The sequence below is a fragment of the Nipponia nippon genome, unplaced genomic scaffold (assembly GCF_047370975.1).
Source record: "Nipponia nippon isolate SJK-2023a ecotype South Korea unplaced genomic scaffold, ASM4737097v1 scaffold_28, whole genome shotgun sequence".
Taxonomy (NCBI): domain Eukaryota; kingdom Metazoa; phylum Chordata; class Aves; order Pelecaniformes; family Threskiornithidae; genus Nipponia; species Nipponia nippon.
In genome coordinates this window covers 591113-615585 of record NW_028262345.1, presented here as the reverse complement: position 1 = coordinate 615585, position 24473 = coordinate 591113, and the positions used below count along the sequence as shown (strand labels likewise).

General features: G+C 51.4%; 1 protein-coding gene across 2 annotated transcripts in view; it reads left to right on the top strand.

Moving 5' to 3' along the window:
- Positions 1-24473, top strand: part of KIRREL3 (kirre like nephrin family adhesion molecule 3) — a 137336-nt gene that overhangs the window by 33508 nt on the left and 79355 nt on the right. The window contains exons 3-4 of one of the 2 annotated variants that reach the window (XM_087763471.1): positions 8349-8498; positions 10209-10358. In XM_087763471.1, the coding sequence (XP_087619597.1) occupies positions 8349-8498; positions 10209-10358 (300 nt within the window). Of the gene's footprint in view, positions 1-8348; positions 8499-9721; positions 9881-10208; positions 10359-24473 lie in introns of those variants that run through there. The other variant, XM_087763472.1, reaches the window with a different exon arrangement.

Sequence of the window (24473 nt, the reverse complement as noted above, 5' to 3'; positions counted from 1 at the left end):
TCCTTCTCGTTTTCCTGCGGACGAGTGTCCTGTGTGCCCTCTAACTCAAAGATGAGCTGAGATTTATAGGGCTGTATTTCAAAAGAGGAGCCCTGATCTGGGAACAAAAGGTGGGCTAAGGGGACGCACCTGGATTGAATGTGGTCCAGGGCTGGGGGGGATCACCCGAGAGATTTCAGAAGGTCACAAGGGGTAAAATCCTTAAGGATTTTATCCGGGAGACTTTGGGGGGGGCTGAGGACCCGCCGAGCCCTTTGCGGGCGCTGTTTGTCAGCTATAAATGGGTAGCGTCAGAAAAGCACCTGTAATTGCCACGGAGAAAGCTGGCTTGGCTGGAGTTGCCGAAGCATCCCCCCGTCGGTCTGGCCACTGCGGAGCCGTGCCAGGACATCTACGCCCTGACAGAAGAGCAAATGGTAATTTATTATTCTGCGACAGGTTCCTCAGGAGCGCTGATAACGAAATATTTCGTAGAGTCGTTGGCAATTTTCAGTGGGAGCTGGGGCCTCCAGGTAGATCAATGTGAGGAAATCCCTTCCCTTCTGCTCAGGAGAGCAGAGCATCTCCTGTCTCAAGCGAGGGCTGCTGATCCACACCGTGCCCAGGGTTTCCAGTGCCTTTGAAATAGCTTGTGGTGCTGTTGCCCTCCCTTTCTGATGAACAGGCGTCATCCTTGTACCCCAGCAGCCTCGGCAGGAGGCTCGGAGCCCGATGGTGGGGTAACTGCAGCCTGGAGCTTTCCCTCCTCTTGACCCTCCCGTTCGGCCGCTGCCCCTCTGCGAAGCCTCGTCTGCTTCTCTGCCGTGGGAGCGAGCAACCCTCATCTGCTGGTCCCTGTGGCAAAGCACCACCTAATTCAGTTTGCTGCTTCTATCTCCAGCCCAGGAGAAGTCCTGCGTGCCCCAAAGCTCATCTGGTTATTTTTTTTTTTTCCGGCTCTGTCAGCTTGTCTAATAGAAGATAACGCTGCTTCCTACGAGCCCGGCTTTATCTGGGCAGCAGGTACGGGCGAGGTTGTTAAAGCAGAGCAGCCAGGAGCCATCCGTTGAGGCTGAATATTCAGTGCCATCCAGTCCGTAAGGTCACTCGAACGCTGCTTTTTGGGGACAGCTTATTTTTTATTCCGTGATGCAGTACATTAGTTTGTTTTCTATCGCTGCAGCTACTGAGAACAGACATTTAATCTCACAAGAGGTAATTCTCCAAGCTGGTGCTGGGAGGAGGTTGCTAATAAATATCCCACGGTAAGTATACTCTTACACCTTTCCCAATTGGTAGCTAATAACAGAGCAGACGATGACATTTAAGCCCTTTCTGCATGGCTGATCAAACTACTCACAGTGACTTTGAAAGCAGCGCTGGGATTTCATGGGGGTATCAAAGCAAGTGGAATACTCGATAGTTCAGATCTCTTGCCTGTGTGACTAATAGACAAAAAGATTTCGAAAAGGTCTAATATCTTCTTCAAAATTTCTCTGTCTCCTGTTTGAAGCTACTTAGTGGACACAGTGGGATGCTGATGTTTCTTCTCTAAGCAGCATTAGGAAAATATCTGACATCACTGCGGGATGAGCTCAGGCGTACGCGTAGGCTTGCGCGGAGCCCGCGTCTGGCTGGGAGGCAAAGGCTCATGCCAAGCTTAAACTCGGCTCGGTCTGGTGTCGCTGCTTTTCTTGGGGTGGTCCCTGCACCCAGGATCATTTTGGCTTTGGTTTCACCTAAACGTAGCCCTCTTCTTCCCCTCCATAGCTGCACGGCTGCCTGGAGCTGATGGGGACTGGAAGGCTTTGCTTGTTGGGGCGCTTCAAGGGGAAAAAGGTCCCGTCTCCCTCCGTGTTTGTGCGTGAGCAAAGTACGAGCCCGGCTCTGCGCTTTGCGCTAGGAGCGGGGACGCGTCCGACGCCAGGTCGCGCAGCTGGCTGGTCGGTGAGGTGCAGGCTGCCGCTTGCCTTTCCATACAGCTGATTCATTCCTTGACTGAAGGGTGTGGTGCTTTTTGTCTTTCAAATTGAATAATTCAGCAGCATCAAGCGTGCAGAAGCCACGTGAGCCGGACTTACGTAGTCAAACTAAAAAAGGCCAAACTGACATTTTTGTTCAAACAGATTTCTCCCCCCGCCCCCCCCCCCCCCCGAGGAAGCAAAATAAAATAATGGAAAGTTTATGCAAAGGACGAACTCAAGCTACCTTTCTTTTTTCTTCTGTGAAGCTGAAAGGAAGTGCAAGACATGGCTCTGGCCATCACCAACAAGCGACCCTCCCTTGGGGATGCTGCTCCACATCCCCTTACTCTGGACAGCATTGCCGGTGCGATTCATCTTCCCCTGCCTGGGGAGCCACAGGTTTTTTGCTCCTCAGAAGGTGCAAGAAAAGCTTGCCTTTGTCCTTGTCTGGGGAAATCCTTGCTGTGGCCCTGGGGACGCTTGGGTGTCCCTGTCCTTTTTGCTCTGCGGGTGCTGTGCTCCACCAGAGCTTGCACACCACCTCGAAGCTGGGCTGGGTGGCATCTCTCGCCGGGGCGGTAATTGGGAGGCAGGTAACGAGCGGCTCTGCCGCCCGCACGGCTCTTCCCCGCTCTCCCTGTTTGCGCTGTGCTTCCCCATGAGTGATAATTCCAGAGAGCTTTGTAAATAATGTAACGCTTTTGTCTGCTTGCTTTTCCTCGTCATCTGAAAATCAATGCGGGCGTGTGTTTTCGAGTGCGATGGGCCTTATGCAGGGAGCTCGTTGTCCTTGGCTCGGAGAAGAGGACCCATTTGAATGAGCGCTGAGAACCAGCCCGTTTGTCACGGGATCGATCGCAGAAGCTGCGCGGGGTGGTGCAGAAACAAGCCCTCGTCTGTCGGGAAAGCGTGGGCACGCAGCCATCGCTACCCTCCCTTCCCGGTCCTCTCATGGTCGAGAGATGGCTCCATCTCCAAGCCATGGTAAGGAGAAACCAACCCTGAGCTGGACTGAAAGGCAGTGACTTTGCATCAGGGCACTTGGTGGTGGATCTGCTTGGTCTGAAGAGGGACCCTTTGAGGATGGTGCCGAGGCTTAGGTTATCACGCAGCCGCCCCTTGATCATCCTCCTACCATGCGTCGCGCCGGCTCCGAGCCGAGGGAACGTGGAGGGACAAGGAAAGCGTCCCACCACCCTTAATCACTGGGCCTTTCATTTCTGAATAGTAATATTTTTACGAGGAGCTTCATAGTCCTCCTTCGCGGCTTCTGTCCTCTCCTCGACAAAAAGGACTAATTCTTTTCAATGGAAATTCAAAGCTCCACTTACATAAAAGGAGCCACAGTGTCTCCGTTTCTAATGAGTCATTGTTCCCTCTGTAAGTCCCTTGCTTCTTACTACAATACTCACTTCTCTTGGGTAATGAAAATTTAACTATCTGCTGTTCCCGGCTGCCTCTTCTCTTCTTGCAGCAAGTTGTCTGCAGGCAGGCTGGTTTTTACACAGGAGGCTGTAAGCTGAAATAATTCAGACAAGAAGTCGTGCAAACAGATTTCAGTCTTCAGAGAGCTCAGAAAAGCCGGTCGCCGATTCAGGCTTTGGCGATGGAAGGAGCTTCAGGGTCGTGCTGCGGCGCAGACGCCCTGCGTGACCTTGGCCATGTTGTCGTGTAGGTGCCTCCCGCCGTTTTCTGGGTTGTAAAATGGGATTTTTGGTCCTTCTCACCACGTGTGGGTGCTGGGACTTCTCTGAAAAGGAGTGCTACGGTGCTGGTGACGTGATTTCCCTTGGAAGGCACAAACATAGCAGAGTCTCAGCCTTTGTTTGAAAGAACAAGGCAACATTACAGAGAAACACTGAAAAACAGGCGCCACAGGTGCAAAACCCATTAAGGAAATATAAAGAGTTCTAAAGTGGTTCTCTCTTTTTTTTTCCCCTCTTTTTTTTTTTTTTCTTACACTTTTATGACATGCTTGTGACTTCATAAGGATCCTGCCTGTGATTTTTGAAAGCAGGGTTAGCGGTATTGCCTGCTCGCTGTTCGCGGTGGGTCCTTTATTCTCCCATTTTTGTTCCTGCCGTTTAGGATTTCAATAGCTGCCAGAAGTGCCCCCCGCTTTTGTTTTAGAGACACTTCCCCCAGGAAGACAGGAGATCGCAGGGCCAGAAAGCAGGTCACGCACTCGTCTGGCGGTGTAAATAGCTCCTCAGGGAGCCAAGCAAAGGCAGCGACCAGGAGAAGACGAGGCTCGGAGATCAAGAGCCTCTCGTGCCTTCTCTGCCGCCAAAGCCCCCCTCTACAACAGCAGGTCGACCTGCGGCTGACAACCTGCGTGCAGCAGAAGGGCAGCTTGAGGGTGTGGATAGGACTTCGCCACGGCGCTGGGACGCGGCCAAGAGGCATGGTTAGCATCTCATTTACATATCCATTTGCCTTTTTTTTTGTTGTTTTTTTTTTTTAAATTAACAATGAATTCAGAGTCCTAATATTTGCTTCTGCTGGATGGATAGCAGAAGATGCTCGCATGGATGCTCTTGGGAGGGCAGAGTCGGTGCCGAGCAGCTCCCAGCGACACTCGCAAGAAGCCAAGCATCGGTTGGGCTATTTCTTTCTTTGATAGTAAGCTAAATCGTTACACTTGAAGAAAAACAGGGTGTGGAAGTAAAAGAGGACTACACTTGGGTGGAGGGGGACTTGTACACGTTGCTGCATCTCCCTGCCCTTCGCGATTGCTGCCAGAGGAGCGCTTCCCAAAACCAGAACGGGGGTTCCTGTCGTGCAGTAGGAAAGCGCTGTCGTAGGCGATGGTAGATGGCCGGTGGCTGGCGCGGGCACCCTGCTTGGACTCGTGGTTGGGCTCATGCGGTCTGAGCTCCAATCTCTGCAAGGATTTGGACTTGGGAAGGCAGGTTGTAGTTAAAACCGGATTTTTTTGGCTAATACCCTATTTAGCGGAGAATGGGAAACTTCTGGTTCACTGACAGCATCTTGGGTGATCACTGAAGGGCTTGTTTTGTTTGGTCTTGGAGCCAAACCACCCTGCTTTGAAACCAAAGCACCATTTGGTAATAAGGTTGTAAACGTTCACGGGAAAAGTACCCAACTGACGTGTTTCAGCCCATTTTCTTGTAGCTGAACCAGTTCGACCTGCATTTGTAAATCACCCTCTCCCAATCTCCCCATTTGCAGTTATTTTCTGTCAAGTATCTTATCTCCCTTAAAACTTTGCTGCAAATTACTTGTTCCTTTGACATTAAGACATAAGACTGCTGAAAGCTGTAACGTGGACCGGGCTCTGATCTTCCAAACCCAGTTAAACCCAGTAATCAGACTTTAAGCTGATTTGAAAGCTAGTTGAGCTCTGCCTTCAGTATTTTCCTTTTTTTTTGCTTCTTTTTTTATCTGTGATTTAGGGAGAGATGATCCTGCCGTGGAGCAGAGACTGGCCCAGGTAATGCTCTTAAGGTCCTTGCTCCCGTCTCTCCTCTCCTGTGACTGAATCTCAGCTGTTTGTAGCTGAGATGAAGCCTTGGCCGAAAAAAAAAAAATGGTTTCAAGTGACAATTTTTCACACTGAACAAACAGAGGGAAGGAAAAGACAGGAGACATATGCCATGTTTCTGCTCTGATTTTCCGTGGCCGTCAGCTGCTCTCTAAAACAAATCAAGAAACATAAAATAAAAAAGAAAAAACCCAACCCTAAAAAGGGCTTCATTTCCAACAGCAATTACCAAATGAAGCCTCTGCTTAATGGACATTTTCAGAGGGCATGGACACCACTTTGTGCTTCTGCTTTCTCATTACGACTCGTGCAGCTCCCAGCTGACAACTTGATAATTCTCGCCGATATAACAATCTTTTTGGGTTATTGCTGCGTTCCAGCGCTGTCCCCGCTTGCCCGGCTTGCCTTGAGAATTGTCAAGATTACGGAATGAGCCGTGAAAACATAGTTAGCGGGTGGAAAATATATATTTAAAAAAAAAAAAAACAAAGCAACAGCAAAGCAAAATGCTCACTTTTTCCTGCTTCCTTTCCTAATCTTCTCTTTCATCCCCACTTTTCCCTAGTATCCTAGCAGTGCTTGTCCTTTATGGGTCCGAATAAAATACAGGGCTGATTAATATTCCCTTTGAAACCAAATTTCTAAATCTTAATTCAGCGAAGCAAGGGTTTCTGCTGGTATCGGAGGCCACCGTGACTTCCAGCGAGTCTCTCCCAGCAGCAAGAGCTGGAATCTCCTCTGGAATAAACCTCTCCTGCTGCGTGTGCAGCACCGCACCGGCAGCCACCACCGTGGCCTTTGGGAGCCCCTGTGATGAAAATTAGATTTTCTTGCAAATAGGTGGGTGCCGGGAGAGCCAGGACCTCCGAAATGCCCGGGAACGTGGTGCCCGAGGTGCGCCTGGGCGCTGCAGGGGGGGTTTGCAAAAATTTCAGCTGGGCTTTTCAACCCGGTGTACGTAAAAGAGCAGAAATCCAGAAAGGATGGCTCTGCTCTTCCCCGTGCATCTTGAGCTGGCTAAGAGCAAGTTTAAGTTAAGCTGCGCTAAATTAAATTGAAATATAAGCGTTCGCGTGGGGTCTTACGTTGGTTTAACTGCACGAGTTAGAAAATGATTGAGCTTTGTAGCTTGGCCCTGTAGGCAAGGCCCAACAAACTCATTTGGAAAGAAGTTTGGTTGCAAGAACTTGTGTCACACTTAACCTTGGTTTAGGATTAATCATCAGTCAATGATTAAATTGAGTTAATGTAAATTAGGATTGAATTGATTTAGGGTGGTTCACGTGGAGACTGTCCTGGTTTAACAAATTGATTTTAAAGAGAAACTTTTTTTCCTCAGCCTGGTAGGATTCTGTGTATTGAACTGCCATTCAGCTGAGGGGTGTGGGCTTTTAACGCTGTGCCTGTTGCGGGGCGATAATTCCCACGCAGCAAGGCTCCTGATCTTTAAAACCCCTCAGGTCATACAGCGAGTCGCAATCCACTCCTCCTGCCTTTCTTCCAGCTCCTCTTTTTTTCAGATCTCTCCTATATCCAGCGTAAGAGCGAGACTTCAAGCGCTGGCAAAGCCCCTGCGCAGATGCTCCGCAAATAACGGACGCAAAGGACCAGGCTCACAGGGTGTCCAGATACCGGCAGATCACCCTGAAATGCCTTTCCATGTAGGACCTTCCAGCCTTAGACGGTGGCACTGCGTACACGTGCTAGCGCGTAGCACAGCGAGCTCGCTCTCCAAGATATCCCCGAGGTGTATTTGGTCTAAGGGTGCTTTGTCAGCATTTTTGGTCTCGCTTTTACTCTTTTTCTTTACGAGCTCAGATCTGAGAGAAGGGAGCGATCTGGCGCTGTGCTGCCGTCTGCCCCGGTCGCCGTTGAGCCGCAGGGATGTGTTGTGTGGGCATCCCAGATGGAAAACCAGAGCGCTCGTTTTGGAAAGAAAAAAAAGAACCTGCAGGAATTAACGCTTTGAATGTTTTTCAGTCATGGCAAAGTCAAGGAAGGATGATGTATTTCAAAGAGTGGAAATAAAACAGAATGCTAGGGCTTAGCAAACCCTGATGTGAAAGAGGTTATGCTGCATCAGAGCACTCCCTGTTGAAAATGAGAAGTTTCACCTCGCACCTGAGGCGTGAGACATCTCCCCAGGGCAGGAGATGACCCGAGGGCTTTGAATTGTTGTCGCAGCGTTCAGGCTGGGGAAGGGCGAGGAGAGAGATGATAAACCACCACGTTTGGTCCCCCACCCCGTGTCAACCAAGGTGGTCGGTGTCACGCTTAAGAGCTTGGCTCGTTGGGGTTGGATGGTTTGCGAGTTTGACGATGAAACTTTGGCCGCAGGCGGTGCTGACCCGGGACCGTTCCTTCCTCTCATCCCCAGGGGTGTGCGAAGCTCCCAGCAAATACAAGCGGGTTCTGCTTTGGGAAAAAAAGAGACCAGCAGCAGGCAGTTATTTTCCTACGTGTTTTGTAGCCGGTTCTTAACTGTGCGTCCTGATTTCCGAGAGCACGTGAGCGAGACTCGGAAGCAGAGCACCAACTTTCTCTCGTATTAGGTGTAATACAAAATATTACTGCTTCCTGAAAGCCTGCTGCTTTTCCATCTGCTGATCACCATGGCTAAAACACTAGCGCCGCAATTCGGAATAAAATAGGTAGGGGAAATGCCTGGCACCTCTTTGCTGTATCGTTATTTTTTTCCCCGGGGAGGAAAAACATTGCAAATTTTTGTCTGAGCGTATGAGGAGGCAATAAATAATCACATAATTCAATCACAGGATTTAGCCCCTAGGTTTGTGCTGTGGCCGGAGCATCTCGGGCCGCTGCATCCCCAGGCACCGCACTGCGTGGAAACCCACCCGAGAACTGACAGCCTCTTCTTTCTCTCTTGCTCCCCTCTCCAGGCCAAGCGTCCTCCTTCACGCAGCAGCCCCAGGACCAGGTGGTGATCGCCGGGCAGCCCGTGACGCTGCTGTGCGCCATCCCCGAGTACAATGGCATCGTGCTGTGGATTAAAGACGGGCTCGCCCTGGGCGTCGGACGGGATCTCTCAAGTAAGTCGTGATATTGCCCTGCCGAAACAAGCAACACGGGAGCTCTCCCTGCCCAACAGCGCAGCTACGGTATTTATTTAGAGAACAAGAAGCGATTTCATTTCAACTGCAAAACCTTCCAGCCAGCTCAAACCCAAGCTTTGAAACTTGGAATAAACAAAAACTTTTTTCACTCTGGCTTGACCCAGAAGAGCTGGTTTCCCACAGGTGTGACCCGACCCTTTGGAAAAGCCTTGCTTTGATTTCAGTTGACTTTTGGAAACAAATGTCATGTTTCCAAAACGCAGGCTGAAATGTTTTGTAAATGTTGAAAGTGCCTGTTTTGACATTCTCAAAAAAAAGAAAAGGAAAGTCTGTTTGCTTTGGATGAATGTTTATTGCAATCCAGCGGAGCCCACGAGTACTTGTGGCTTCCTTGAGCTGTACTTTTGGCAAATTATAGTTTGGTAATAAAATTCCCCAGACGACTTGCTACTTAATCCCACACGTGCATTGAGGGTTTATTGCAACTGGCGAAGACTCTGGAACAGTAGTGGAGAAGTTATACAGTTTATTCTATATACTTTGCTGGAAAATGCTAATTTTTTAGTGAAATATTTCACAGGACTAAGGGAGAGCATTCACTTGAGAACCAGAAGCCTGGAAGGGCTGCAGCCTTGTCCCCCCGAGCGCGGCAACGTGTGTGACATTGCCACCGCTCAACTTCTGCAGAGCACAGGAGACCCGAGAGGGTTTTCCTGGTCTCCAGGGCCCCCGCTCTCCTCTAAAGCGCAATGCCTGCTTTTTCGTTTCCTCTTTTTTTAGTACATATAATTACTCATTTCTTAGACTTGCCTGAGTGAGCAGTCCCCTCTTCAACTGTTTTTCAAAGCTCTGCACTACAACTTTTACATATATTAGAGAGCTGAGCTTTCCATACGAGACTTTGCAACACGAATGGGTAACAACGGCTCCGCTGAAGTATGTAGCTTATGTGAATGACTTCCACAATTAACGGAGCTGGGGCTGCTTTAAGCAAGAGGAACTGCCAGCTCGCATGATACCAGCTCAGCCAGTCATCTAATTAGCTAAATACAAACAAACCCGTCGTTTGTATTTCTTGCGGTTCAGGAGAGCAAATCCTGCTGTTGATAGCTTGCGAAACAACAAAAACGCAAGAGCGTGCCAGGCTGCCTGCCTTACACAGTGCATGAATCACCAGCGCGGGGAAGGACGGGGTGATGGCAGCCCTCCTTCTGCGGTGCTTCAGATGGCTCAAAACGCGGGGCAGGCTGATCGGGGCTGCCCGTACCCCCGCAGAGCCCTGCCCAACGTTTACGCAGGCCTAATAGGGGAGGTATTCCAGGGTTTCACCACCAGCACATGCACAGCTGACTTAAGGAGTTAAGGAAATCCTGTGGCAGGTCTTGGAGGAGCTGGAGGGGGTGGGTTTTCCTGGTGGAAGGGCTCATCCCTTTTCCTAGGGATTTCGGTTAATGCTCCTTCATCAGCACTTCTTTTTTTGAACTCTTAGGGCAAAACCTGCAGTCCCTTTCCCGAATTTGGCAGGCCTCTCTCTCTTTTTGGGCTGGCTACCAAGGAGGGGAAGGAGCTGCCTGGCTCCTGGGTGTTTGCAGTGGGGCGGCTGGGGCTCCGGACCCATGCTGTATACTCTGCATCCTTGGGCTCGTCGGTCCAACTCCCTCCTGACTCGTGCTTTGCGTTCTGCAGGTTATCCGCGCTATCTGGTCGTAGGAGACCATCTGTCCGGAGAGCATCACTTGAAAATCCTGAGAGCCGATCTCCAAGATGACGCCGTCTACGAATGTCAGGCCATTCAAGCGGCCATCCGATCCAGACCTGCCCGGCTGACTGTTCTCGGTAAGTCCCGTCTTCTCGTCGCGTTGGACGTTATTTTTGTTGTCCTCGCGGTCGCAACGAGCGGCTTTTTGACAAAATGAACAACGCAGGAGGATGTTGCGTGGGATTGCGAACAGGAGGCGGCTTCCAACAGCTTGTAAAGACCCTTTTTGGGTGGGAGAGGGGAGAGTAGAGCTGGCGAAGGTAGAGGGCTTTGTTGGCAGAGTGGTGGTGAGTGCTTGGAAAAGGCAGGCCGCATCAGCGAGGCTCCGCAGGATGGATGTGGCTTTAGAGAAGTTAATGAAAATGGTGTTCTTCTTGAAAAGCTTGGGCCAAAACCAGTCTGTGTTGCTCCTAGATACATCCTGCTTATTCAGCCCCCAAAGTGAGACTATTTACATATTTAAGTTTGTTTAAATTGAAGTTTGGATTTGTTTTTTCCTTGTTGTTTTTTTTTTTCTCATTAATTTTTAGGGAAAAAAAAATTCTTAAAAAAAGATCCAAGAGTTTTAGTGCTTTTAGTCAGAGCAACTTTAGTCTTAAGCAGCCAAAAAAAAGTGAATTAAGGTACCGGTTCTGGTTGAAGGTGCGCCTTATCGGAGTCTGCGCACCGCCGTGAAAATGAGTTCTGATTTCTGGTTTGTAATTTCCCCTGCATTTGTTTTCCTCTCTCCGCAACCCTACCAAGTACCCTACCCCCAAACTTCCGCAACCGCCATCCCTTCCTTCCCTGACCCCGCAGATAATGATGATTTTCCTTTTGATCCATCCTTCTGCTCAATCAACCCTTTGCAGCAGCTCTGAGCTCTGACGTGCGCCCATACATGAAAGAAGCCTGCAAACGAATCGGAAAGCGGAACGGGGCTGTCAGGGGGACTTTCTCGCTTACCGACAACCTCCGCAAGCTGTGTCGCCTTCCCCTTCTTCGCCTGGGCTCCCTCCTTCTGTTGTGAAGGCAGAATACGTTGCTGGAGCCAGACAAAAGAAATAATGTTATTTAATTAGAGCTAAAGATTTCAAAACTAATTTAGTCCCAGGGCGCGCAGGCGTACGTCAGCGCTCAGAGCTGCTGCGAAGCGTTGATTGAGCAGAGAGATGGTTTTATGGATCAAAAGGAAATCGTTATTATCTTCGGGGTTATGGAATGTGTTGAATAGATGGTAGTTAATGTTTATGTGAGTATACATGGTAGTTGCTAATTGGTACATTTACCTAAGATGTTCAGCAACTTATATTTGTAGCATGTTTTCCTTTTAAGAAAATTAAAGTTGTAACGCATTCAACATTAGGCCCGATCGATAAGAAAATGGGGCTTCGCAACCCGCCGGTAGCACATCTTTCACTTTAGATGTACTTATGCAGATGTTGTGGGGGAATTTAAGGCTGGTTGGGGAGGTACGAGCGCTAATCCACACCTTCGGAAAGGGACCGGGAGGCCGTTAGCCGTCAGCAGATCGCACTTTGATACCTTTGCGGTAGGATGGCGCGTCCTGCCGCACCGGCCGCGAAGGCGGACGTTGCCGCGGGTGGTCTGCGGTCTGCGTTTTAGCCAGCCCGATGGAGGGGAATAGAAACGGCACGTTAGGAGCAGACGCCTCCAACACCCCGTGCGTTAAGAGCTAGCGCTGGCTCCTGACAGCCGGTTACAGCGTGCAGTGCGTCGTGCTAAACTTAGTGTACCTCAGGGAGGCAAAGCGCCTGTTTGTACAGAAAAATGGAGAGGAGATGGGTAATGCCACCAGCTGTGCAGACATTTCTCCTCTTTGGATCCGGTACGTGCCGACTCGGCGAGCCTGCTTTAGTCGTGAGCTAAGCAGCCATCTCTTGGAGGGACGTGGATCTCCCAGATTTCATCTCGCTGGGTTAGGAAGGGATGTGACAGGCTACCTGAGCCGCCTCATTTGGAGAAGTCGCTTGTGGGGCATTCCTTTTAGCTTTTTGATTGCCATCAGAGGTGATTTGTAAATCCAGGAGGGATTCCTTGTAAATTAATTTTAAAAGCCCTCTGCTCAAAACCCAGCCTGGCTCGGGCATCCCGCTGCCCGCGTTCCCAGGAAGCCCAGGCTGCCTTCTCGGTGCCTCTGGAGAGGGAAGCTGGGCTCCCTCGGTCGTGGCCAGGAGGGAGAGCTTCAAACAGGAGGATATTGCTCGCACCTCCAGCATCCCGGCAGGTAGGAGGGGATGGAGACCTCCCATCCCGGAGGCTTTCTGATTCATCTTTGACATTCAACCAAAGCCTGAATCATCCCAGTCTGCCCCACTGAGGCTGCAGGCATCGCCTAGGCAGGAAAGAATCCCAAAGCCATCCCCAAATCTGTGTGCGAACCCTGAAGAAACGATTTGTCACAGCTGGAGCAGAGCTGGGAGGCTCTCGTGGCCGGGAGCCCAAAGCGTGCTGCTGGGTTTGCCGACTGGAGCGGCTCGTCAGCCGGTCGGGGATGCTGGAGGCAGTTCTGGGGAACCCCATCCCACTCTATCCCAGCCTTGTCCCTGGGAAATACCTTGCCTGGTTTTGGGTTTTTTTTTTTTTTGCATGGATTGGTGCTGCCTTGTCCGTTCTTGCCAGCTTTTCCACTTTCTTGGTATCGCGAAATCCCCTAATGCCTCCCAATTCACTTCCCAACTGCTGTCATTCATGTCTGACAACAGCTTTACAGGGCTGATGCCTCCTACTTCCCTGCTCAGACGCAGAGCATCTGCATTAATATTTTAATTAAATATTTAAGGTTTTGTCACATTGTTTTCAAATCTACATGGTTAAATGTAGTGGAACAGATCATTCCGTACCCTTGGAAGTCCAAACGCTCAGACAGATGAGCCTATTAGTGGCATCAGCGTCGGGAGAAGTCTTTCATTTGTAGAGTCTCGGGGACAAATATTGCTCAGGAACCCGGCTAACCCATCCCAAAGCTGAAGGACCCCCTCCCGCCTTCTCCAGGTCTCCCTCACCTTCCCTCCTACCATTGCCCAAATTGCCCGGGGAAGGAGTCGCTGCTCTCTCTCCTTGGGATGTCTGCCCAGCGGGGAAGGCAACGGCCGATGAGATGGGGTTTGGGAGATGCGGAGGCATCCACGTTTTTTGCAAGCAAAAGGTGCCAGGGCAGCAGTTTGGCAGGGGAACCCAAGCCAGGCAGGCCCTGGGAAAGCCACTGGAGGGCTATTTGCTACCTGGTACATCTTTAATGGCAAGGCTTCTTAATTTATGATCTATTTAACTAAGCTGGGGTATTCATTAAATAAAGTAAGCGCCTGATTAGGACTTGAAGAAATTTAAAAATAAAATCAGGCAGCAATCGAGCGAAATTGCAAAGCAAACACTTTGGCTGTAACCACTGGAGAGTTCCCTCCGGTCTTCCATCAAAGCTCGGAGCAGGGAGGGCAAATACAAGAGATTATATAGCCAACAGATGTGTGTTGTTAAAATATGCATCTGCCAGCCGTGTAGTTCAAGGAGCCAGAGGGCTAGCTTGTGGATCCTTCTGCACTCGGGGGACCGTGAAGGAATTCGAGGCCCCGCCAGCCGAGCTGGGATTTGCAGACACGTTAATTAGCGTTGAGTTCCCAGCTCTCGAAGGCAGCCAAGCGAGGAGAAACTTTGAAGAGAGCATTGGCTTCGCCGGGAGGGAGGAGAGGGGAGGGGAAGAGGGGAGCCCCGGCTCGCCGTGCCGATCCGGCAGCGGCGTTGCGAAGCCTCAGCCCGCCGTGGCCGGGGGTAGGCAGGACCTGAGGTGCCGGGAGGGCGGTCAAGCCAAGCAGATGGAGGGCGAGGCGTTGGGGAAGCTGAACGGTAGCGTGGTTGCTCTTCTTCACTGGCGTCTTGGCAGGAGCATCCCAAGCCTGTCCTGGTCTGTGGTCCTCCAAAGGCAGGGAGGGGGCCCTGGAATCGTGAAAACTGATGAAGAGCCGTTCACGGTGGGACGAGCCGTCCGTCGCTGCACACCGCAGGCTCTGTCTTCTGTGGTTTTAAACAGTTTCTCGTGAGCATCACGTAGGTGCCAAAGGGTTTGGCCAGGGGAGGGCTGGAAGGGACCCCGGCACCAGATGGGATGCCTCCAGCTCTGCCTCGCACCACGGGCTGGCCCGGCCAGCTCCTGTACGCCGCTGGCTCTGCAGCCCGGCGCGGGGAAAGGGTTGGTCCCAGAGACGTGCCGGTGGGAGCGTGGCGACAGCCGGGACAAGGGGACCACGGGGGGGTGGGGAGGGAGGCAGAGGAGCTACTTCTAGAGACATCGGGTGAATAATTGATAGGCAATTAACTTGTACATTTACCTTTTATAGTCTAATTCCCTGTCTCCCCCCGCCCCCCATGGCCTCTTCTAATATTAACTCTGCCTTCATGTGTGTCCCATTAGAAATAAAGCTTTCTTAAATCAACATGAATTATTTAACGCTACAGATTAAGTTAATTTGAAGTGAGGGCTCCTGTCTTTTAAGATGGCACAAGCCAGAGACAGGAGAAGAGGCAGGTCACCTAGGTGTCAAGTGCGTTCGTGTTCAGTCACAACCCTTTTTTCCTCTTTTTATTTTATTTTTTATTTTATTCCAATCCTCTTTCTAGCTGAGTCTTTCCAGTCCTCCCCTGCAGAGCAGAGTAAGTTATTTCCATTACCAAAATGATTGCTGGCAGCTTGAGACATCTGCGTTTCCCAGCTTTCCTGCTCTTTAGTGGAGTTTGATCAGAAAATAAAGAGGCTATGGCCTGGGAAAGGCCATTTTTCAATATTTGGTTGTAATGCTGAGCTGCAGTGAAAAAATGCGGACTATGTGACGTTTCAGATCCAGAAGCAGTTCAGCTTGGAACAGTCTCGAGTATTTTTCCCTACTTTTTAACAGAATTCAATTCTCTGAATGCAAAATTCAGCCTAAACCAGTACCTGGAATCAGGATATCCATTCAGAACAAAAAAAAGCGATGAAAATGTGATCATTTGCTTCCAGGCAGTCTCTTTTCCTTGAAAAAGTTTGGGTCTTCCCAAAGCTGCATTTTCTGCTGGGAATATTTTCAGTGGCAAAATAGCAACCGGGTCTACTGAGAAGGAGACAGAAACATCAAACAATCGAGCACAAATCCCAAATAACCTAAATATTTGATGTCATGTCTGAGCAGCTTAAGTTTACAGCGCTCTGAGCCGGCTCCTTTTGATAGCAGAGGGTGGACGGGTTTCTTTGCAGGCATCCCTGGGTGGCTCCTGGGGTGGGAAGGCGTCTCCGCGGGCTTGGCTGTACCCAGCCGGGCAAACCCCGCGTCTCGGAGGTGCTTGGTGCTGTACAAATTCGGGGTGAAAGGCAAAAAAGGAGGAAAAACAGATCAAAGAGAGGTACCGTATGCTAAAAACTGCTAAGATAGGGGGTAGTGTGCCCAGTTTGCGTGAAAATGGGAAAAGCCCCTTCCCTAAGGAGTCCGGAGGGTGTTTCCCCGTAGTTACTGGGAAACCTGGAGCTTTGGCAAAGGCAGCCCAGTTTGCACGCTGCTTGTGACGGCACCCTGATGGGTGTGAAGCCTGTCCCGGTCCAATAGGCACCGTTAATACGCCGCTGCGTGACCACGAAATTTAGATACATATATATATACATCAAATGCATTAAAAATGATAAATATATCATTTTATCCCGACAGGAGAGGGCTGTATCTGAGCAGTGGCTGGTGTTCCATCACACGCCGGGAAGCTCACCGGGGCCAGGCCAGCACTAAGCAGATGCTGCCTCTTCTCCCTCAAAGCCTGGTCCAGTGCTATCGCCTCGCACCGGTTTATGAGTAGTCTGGCAAAATTTGTGTTTTCTTAAAGCCCTGGGCCCCGGGGTTAGGTGATACCATGAAAGTGGTCTTGTTCCGTACGTAAATTAACGGCTAGCCTTCGGCGCCACAGAGCCAGGTTTGAATACCGAAGGAGGATTTGTGTGCCTGGGAGCCCGTCTGTTTTCTTTGAACTGTATCCGCTTGGTCTACCAGCAGATACCACCGCTCCCATCAAACTTCACCTTGCTTATATCCTCAGAGCCGCAACAGCATTCCTTCCCGAATGCTGAAGATTGAAGGACCACAGAGTAAATAGGCAGAGACACAGCTAGAAATGATTAATGTTGGGATTCTTGCACTAATCTGTGAGTTCTTGTCGGGACGCGGGGAGGGCCTGACCTGTGTTTTTATCGAACACGAAGCGTTTGGCTTCTCTAGGCAGAGCCTGCTGGTCTGTAGCGAACTGATGGATGCAAAGCACATAGAGCTGATAAAAAGCTTTCCTGATTCTCTGGCATCCCTTCAGATGCAGCGCTGGCGGCATCGCTTTACCCTCTGCCTGCCTCCCTGCCCCTCGCGCAGGAGCCGGGAGCAATTACTCCTGGCTACGATGGCCGCGAAGTTGTGAAGTGATGTGGGGGGTGCTTGCCGTGTGTCCAAATCCCTCCGTCCTGCTGTGCTCGTCGCTTGTACGGCTGTGTCTGTCCCGCCTCCCGCTCTGGGTGCAAACCTCTCTGCATCTCGCCCCCAAATCCTCCCTGGTTTGCATTAGGCGTCCGGGAGCCGGCGCTCCCTCTGCGTCGCACGAGCCTTTCCCCTCTGTATCATACACTGCATCCAATGACTCCTGCTCCACGCCGTGCATGTGGACGGGGGAGATTATTCTGCTTTTCTGCCCTTTTAGATAGCTGACACCTTGCATTCTGCATCCCACAAAGAAACCCCGCGCATCTGCAAATCTCCCTTTGCTTTGCACGCCTACGCGCGTTTCTCCCTCTTGTCAATCAAGACAAAACTCCCCCATCTGTATCCTCGGCATCTGCATTATACATACACGCAGCAGCTCCTTTTGTGCCTCGCACGCACGGACGCGGTATAGATTGCGGCGCTGCGCGTCGGGGCTGCGCTGGGCGGCTGCTCGGCCGAGGGATCCGTCACCGCTGGTGGGTTGTTAGTGACCTGACAAAAGTATCGACTCCTTCTCCCCTTGTCAGCTGGCGGAGAAGAATGAGGCCCTCGAAGCGTGACATCACCTGAGCGACAGCCCCCGCGTTCTTATCGATCCCCCCCTAATGAAAAATGAACCCGAGGCGCGGCAGGGGCAGGGCCAGCTGCGAGAGCAGAGAAAACGCTTCGGGAGGGGATGCGCAAAGCGGCCGTTGAGGTGTTCCTGCTGGGGGATGCCTGCCCACCCCGCATCTCTGCTCGTGGCCGGCCTGGAGGGATGCGTTTTCTTGGGTCGGAGAGCTTTGCCAGCTCTATCCTGGGTTGCTTTCCGCATGTCTTGCGTTTTCCCCGCTTCTTTTAAGGGTTGTCCAGCCTTGCACCCGCTCGGCCTGTTTCTGAGCTGCTCTGCCAGCCGTGATAGAGCTCCCAGCTGCGACCGGCATCTTCCCCAGGTCACGGCGGAGAAAGGGTTGGTGACCCCTGCGATGAACCTCTCTCCTTGTTACAAATCCATACAATGATGCCTCGTCCTAGCATTTCCGAGCGGCGTTTGCTTTTGATGCAGCGTCTGACGGGTGTCGGCTTCCCGTCTGATGGTAGGACGGGGATGGCTTTGGGGCTGTGGCGTTCCTTTTGGCTCAACTTGGGCTTCAAAACTGGATAGCCGTGTCTTAATGACTGACCTGCGGGCGTCCTTTGTAACTGATAGGCAAATAACCTCCCCTGCCCCAGGGTGTTCATCTCTTGCTAAGGCAGAGGCTGGACAAATGGCCCTCTGGAAGGGACTATTACTATTTTTTGATGTTAAAAGATGCCTGGCGCGCTCAAGTTAGGATTTGACCACGCAGGCACTTTGAGTTTGTTTGGGATGACAGCAACCACCCTGCTGCTTCCCAAGAGCCTGCCTTGGGCCGGTGCTTCCTTACTGGGGTGTGCAAAGCGTTTTGGCTGCGGGCTCCGTGCGGCCCCTGCCGAGGCTGGCGTTCGAAGCTGCTGCGAGATGAGGAGTTTCATAATTCACTAGCAGGTGGCTTGGTTTTGCAGTGCTGGGCGACGCTGTGGGTGCTGAGCTACAGCAGGGCATGGGAGGCAGTACCCCTGCTGCAGAAAACGCAGGGTACTTCAAGGGATCACTTTAGGTGATAAATCACAAACGAGGGACTGCTTTAGGTGGTAAAGAGAGGTAGGCAAGCATGGATATGGTATTGGATGACCCATCCAGGACCCAGCCTTCTCCCCGCTCCTGGGAGTTAGGCTGAGGCTTTCCCCCGGGGGACAGGCATGAAGCCACGCTATCGGGCTCCTCCAGCACGCTCAACTCTGACCTCTGTGGTGAGAGACAAGGGATTCACGGCAAATTATGGATTTAACACCTATGATGAATCTCCATTACAGCATGAAATGAGAAAGGAAAATGTAGCTAAATGGAAGATCTCCCCTGGGCAACAAGAGGCTGCAACTTAGGAGAGGCTGGGGAAAATGAAAAAAAAAAAAAAAAGGGGGGGGGAGGGGGGGAATCCGGAACGAGGAAAAACCTTGTTCCTTTAAATATTTCAAAACCTTTATAAGCCACTGCTTGCAGGTTAGTAGGGACATGGATTAAAGGCCAGGGCTCAGACCTGTGACATATCAGAGGTTTCCAACGATGAGTGGAAATAAAATATCGTTGGGTACTGGTCCGTCGGGTGCTCGGGACAGCCGGTCCCCAGCACCGGGGACCAAGACCTGCCCTTCATCACATCACTGAGTGTAGCCTGGCCCGGCATCAGTCATCTCCCTTTAGGAAACGCCGATGGAGCATCCTTCCCTGGCAAGCACGCTGATGCCTTTCAGCTTAGACTCGCCTCCGGACTCCCCAACGTGTGGCTCCTGGGGTCTCCACCACCGTAGCATCCACCCCTTGCTGCCCACCGCTTCAGTGGCTGCTTCCATAGGGTTAATCCCTCTCCCAGGGCATCCAGTGGCGATGACCTAAGAAGCGGTTGATATTTCCGAGGCTCCTGTTGAGCTGGGGGTGGGAAGCAGAAACCTGAGCGGAAGCATCACGCTGGGTGTAATGCAGCTGGAGGTGAATTCCCATGGGGAGGAGCTGTCAGTAGCTGGCGGCCGGGTGGCTTTGCTGGAGATGCAGGAAGGAAAAAGTGACAAAATATGGGCTTAGCACTGGTGGGAAAAGCAGGGAAGGGGCTGCCTGCGTGGCTTGTCCTCCTGGCTGTATGGGTGGAAAGGGAATCCGGTGATTTATGGCCTGGATGGAAGCGCGAGAGTCCTGGGTTCATTTCTGTGCTGCCAAAGCCTCCGTGCGCGACCTTGAGCGAGTCCTTCAGGCTCAGATCCCTCCCTTAAAGAAAGGAAAAAAGGACGGGGGTGAAGCAGAAACAGGAAACTTTGGGTTATAAACACAATCTGCCTTGCACCCCGCGTTCATTGCGGTTACGGCTGCGACGTGGATGACGTCCAAGAGGCTTTCTGCGGTCAGTTATTTCTGGGGTCGGGCAGCAGCCGAGCAGAAATGCTGCGGAGTCATAGTTTGGAGACGAGTGCCTATATTCTCCTTTGAGTCATAAATCACGTAGGAACTGAACTCTCCTCCCTGTGACCCAGCGGCATACGAGGGATCCTCCTACCGTCCTTAACTCAGGGCGGCGCAGCGGGGATGTGCGCCGGACAGCTTGCGACGGGTTCGGGTAATCCGGGGAGCATCCGCGTCCCCAAAGCGGCTGTTTCTTATTCAGGTTGTTGCTAGGGAAGTCTGCAGAGATTTCTCGTAGTGGGTGAGAAGTGACTTTCAAATCAGAGACAGCATGAAAAATTGCAAGGGGAAAATAAAGTCTTTCGTGATACCACATTTAATTGCTAACAAAGACAAAAATCACACCTCTCGCATTTGGTTCACCAGCGAAAGCCCAGATACCAGCTGCCCCGTTATGTATTTGATTCCAACTGGTAGGTTTAAAAGATGCAGAAGGTATTTAATGATAATGATAATGATTTACATTTATATAGTGCCTTGTATCCACTGGGATCACAAAGTGCTTTATATATCTATGGATAAAAATATACTGGATAACAAGCACTCCATCCATCACCAAATCACAGCCACTTCCCCGGTGAGGCAGCAAGCTGTTCAGGAAAGGGCTGCTGCATTTCCAGAGCCGCTCCCCCTCCTCGCTGCTATGGCACTTGGGGTGCTGTACGGTAGTTCTGTAATAAAACCAGGTGATAAAAACACTTTAAAAACAACAATGTCATAAAAAGGAGAACCCTCACTGTCATAAAACTGCACGCAGCAGAACAGGAGGGGAAACTTGAAAGGGAGAAGGTTGTAAATAGGGACTGTCACTGTCGTGGAAATCGGCTCGGGAGGAGAGAGGTCTTGCAGCTGCTCTGGGTTAGAAGGTGGAGAGCTTGGCCAGCAGCAACATCTCCGAAGGGCAGGTGCCATCAGAGCTGGTGGGTAGAGAAGGGACCTCCCAAGCTTAATTTGGAGGTGGCAACGCAGGGAAAAATCCCAACGCCTGAGGCTTGAAAGATGCTTCTGCCTCCATGCCCTGCTTCGTCCTGCTATGGAGCAGGTCTCCCGTGGGTTGGGTGCAATCCGGCCGCCTTCCTCCTCCAGCCCCCTGAGCGAGGGAGCTGTGCCGGCGGCACCGAGCGTTGCCGGCTGAAGGCCGGTGGCTCTCCTAGCTCCATCGAGCCTCGCTAGCCCAGCACCCACCCCCTGAAAGGAGCCACTCGGTTGAGACCCTTCGGTGGCAGCGTCTCGCTCAGCTGGGTCTGGGAGGCAGGCGAGGGGAGGGGAGGAAGGAAGGGAGAGAGAAATTGAGGCTCTTGGAGATATTCATTCAAAATTCATAGGCGCAAAATTGCAGTCTGCATGGATTTGTTTCCTTTTGGAAATTACAGGAAACTACAGGCACCAACAACTGTTATTCAAATAGCCACTTTAGATGATTAGGATGGCAGGAGGCTGTACTTACACATGCAGACCCAATATAATCAGACGCGAGGCAGGGTGGGAAGGCAAGGCCAGGCAAGGGGAAGCTGAAGGAGCTCATAAGCGTTAGCAGGCAGCGGGGCAGCTCTGCGGGAAGAGACGCGGGGCCGAATCCAGCCCTGCCGCTGCGGTGTGAAGCGGGAGCATCCTATTAGCTTCCCCTGGGTTGGAGAGCCGGCAGGTTTGGGGTCATAAGGGAGAGCGTGGAGCTTGGGTGGTGAGGCCTGGAGGAGGTTTCTCACCCCTCCCCAGCAGGCAGGCTGCAGGCAGGTACAAGCACCCTTCCCTCCTGCCTGCAGGCAAGGGCTCTCCTCTCCCCTGCACATGCATCGTGGCCCAGAAACGCACGCTCCTCATCCCGTACCCTCATGCACAAGCACGCGTGATCACTCCCCAGCCCGTTATAAATCAAGAAAGAGGGAATGTTTTCACCTGCCCTGAATTTAAAAAAAAAAAAAAGGGAAAAAAGCCACACACGCGCGCAAAACCCTGAGCAAATATTGTTTTGAGGATTGGCCTGAGGGTCAGCGACGAAATGCAGGCAAAACATCTGAGCCACTGAAGGGTGGAAATTGTATAATAAAAATAGACTCTGCAGTACGAGCGGAGAGAAGGAGAGACTCTCAGCTTTTTACCCAGACAGCTGTTTCTTTTGCTTTTAAAACGTCTCTCTGGGGTATCAGCAGTGTTGTGCAGTGCAGAGCATCCAAGAGCACCTCGTTGCCTTCCTCGCTGCTCGCAGCAGCATCTCCCGCTTGGGCAAACCCTCTCTCCGCGAGACTGAGCCTCCTTCCTATGGATGGACAGCTTCCAGCAACCTGCCGCGTCTTCGCGAGTCGCTCAAGGTGTTTGTAAATGTTTGCACGCAGGCGAGCATCCCATCTGCGGGCGCGTTGGGCACGCGTTGGCAGCCGCCAACACGTGGCTTGGCAAGGTTTTTAGCTGGAAGCGCCTACGGCGAGCGGCAGGCACGCAGCATCCAGCGCTTCGCTGCAGGGCTGGACCCGAGTACGAACCCTCCGGGACCCTTGGCTTGCCAGACCCACATCTTCAGCCTTGCAAGAGTAGCTCGCTCCTTTCCCTGGCTGCACGGTCGTGGAGGACTTTATGGACTATTAAGCTGTTGTCCTGGCAAGCAAGCTTTGTCCTAAAGCACCTGAGTGATGGGCAAAGCTGGGTGTGGACATCTTAGAAGGGAGGGAGACCTAAAATGTCAGAGCAGGAGGTCTCGAAGGGGGTAACTTTCAAGTGCAGCCAACTCAGAAGCTTTGACACCTTGAATGGGTAAGGAGACCTTCTCAAAACCCCCAGGCTCTCCTTAAATGCGGGCAGCGATCAGCCAGACCCCTGCTTCCTCCCCTGCGGTGCTTTTTGGGGTGACCTTGAGCGCGTGTTGGCCGGACGCGGATGCTGACGAGCTGCTTTCCACGCTCCGGCTTGCCTTTCTTGTCTTTACAAGTGCTATTCTCTTATCTGGTAGTATTTTGCAAAACTTCACAAGCTTTTAGTGGCAAGACTTTTGCGAAGAGGCTGTTGATAAATCTGGAGTAGATGGCAGGAAGGCTTTAGTGCCGTATTCTCTTCCTTTCCATTGGAAAAAGCGGCTTATCTGCTTCGGAGAATACAGGTTCTTCCTCCTTATCCATGCTGAAATCTTATCTAAACTGGTTCAGGTGGCGGAGCCAAGAGAAGGAAATAATTAAGCAAGAGACAGGTGAAATGCTGATATTATTATTACTTAAATGGCCCAAACCTCTTACCCCATGTATTTTTTTTTTCTTTTACTTTTTTTTTTTACTGCTGGTGACACATAACAAGGGAGAAATCGTTTTTTCCAGGTTATCTTACCCATCCACACACACGCAACTTGGCCCCCCCTCCTCCCCACCCAAATATAAATCTCGTTTAACTGGTTCTGTTGGCAAGACAGAGAAATAATTAAGGCGAAGGTGGCTGAAATGTTGATGTTATTACTGTAATGCAGCAGCCTGTTTAGTTTCTTTGCCGATGAAATGCAGCCAGGGGAAAATCAGTTTTAAAGATTACCTCCCAGAGATGCAAATTGAGGAGCGGAAACCATGTAGTCAGGAAGAAATGGTCTCAAACTAGGAAACATTTCAAAGTCTCTGACAGTCTCTTAGGGGCTTTTAAGACCACAATTTACCTTTTGACTGCATTCTATTTTCTCTGAACTCCTTTATTTCCTTCTTATTTATTGACTGGAGAGACAGCACAAAAACGAGAAAGTGATTCTCCAGCCGCTGGTCTTAAAAATCCATAGAAGAAAATTATTCTCGTGAGGGCGTTTTTTTTTGTTGTTGTTGGGCTCTTTCTTTTTTCCTCCCCCCCTTCTTTTTTAGCACTCTCTGTGAACCAGGGCTTAATTGAATCACTTTGCCATAGAGGGGCCTCGAACTGGCAGGTATCAAGGTCAGCGCCGTCTCAGAGCGAGAAGCCCTGATTAGAGAGGTGGGAACCATGGCAATAACACGGTGGGATGCGGAGCGCCTCGAAACTGGCGGGTCTCTCTCGGTCCGCACGCACCGAACGTGTCGGGAGCCGGCGGCTGAATCGCAGCGATGCGCTCCAAATAGGCTTGCTCTCGTTTCGGGGACGGCAGTCTGGATTAAGAAAATGCTGCTTGGGTTGGCATTGCACTCTTGGGTTAGCATCACGCTCTTAGATTAGAATCGCATTCTTGGGTTAGCATCGCGCTCGTGGATTAGCATCACGTTCTTGGGTTAGCGTCGCGCTCTTGGGTTAGTATCGCGCTCTTGGGTTAGCATCGCGCTCTTGGGCTAGCATCTCTCGAAGCAGCAGTAGGGGATTGATGAGCTTCCGTGCCTTGCTTTGCGATTCACGCTGTTAACGTGCACTCCCCTTCCTCCCGTACGTATCTCAGGGTAGCGATTGAGTCGCTCGCTCGCCTCCGGAGCGAGAAAGCCCTCTGCTTGCGGCAGAGACGCGGGGGCTGCTCCCAGCCGCACGCTTCGCCGTGGGAAGGGGAGCCAGGCTGGCCGGTTCCTGGTCCCTCCTAGCAGGTCAGCTCAGGGGTCTGCAAGGCGCCAGCTTAATACGGGATGCTTTTCAGCAGCCCTAGCGGTTACCAACCAATGGTCCTTCACCCACCCCTTCCCAATCTCTCCAAAGCCTCAAACTTCCTCTTAGGAGCAGACGCATCTCCATCCTTGTCTCCCTTCCAGCTGGTTTTAGCTGCAAGCCCAGAGCCTGGTCCC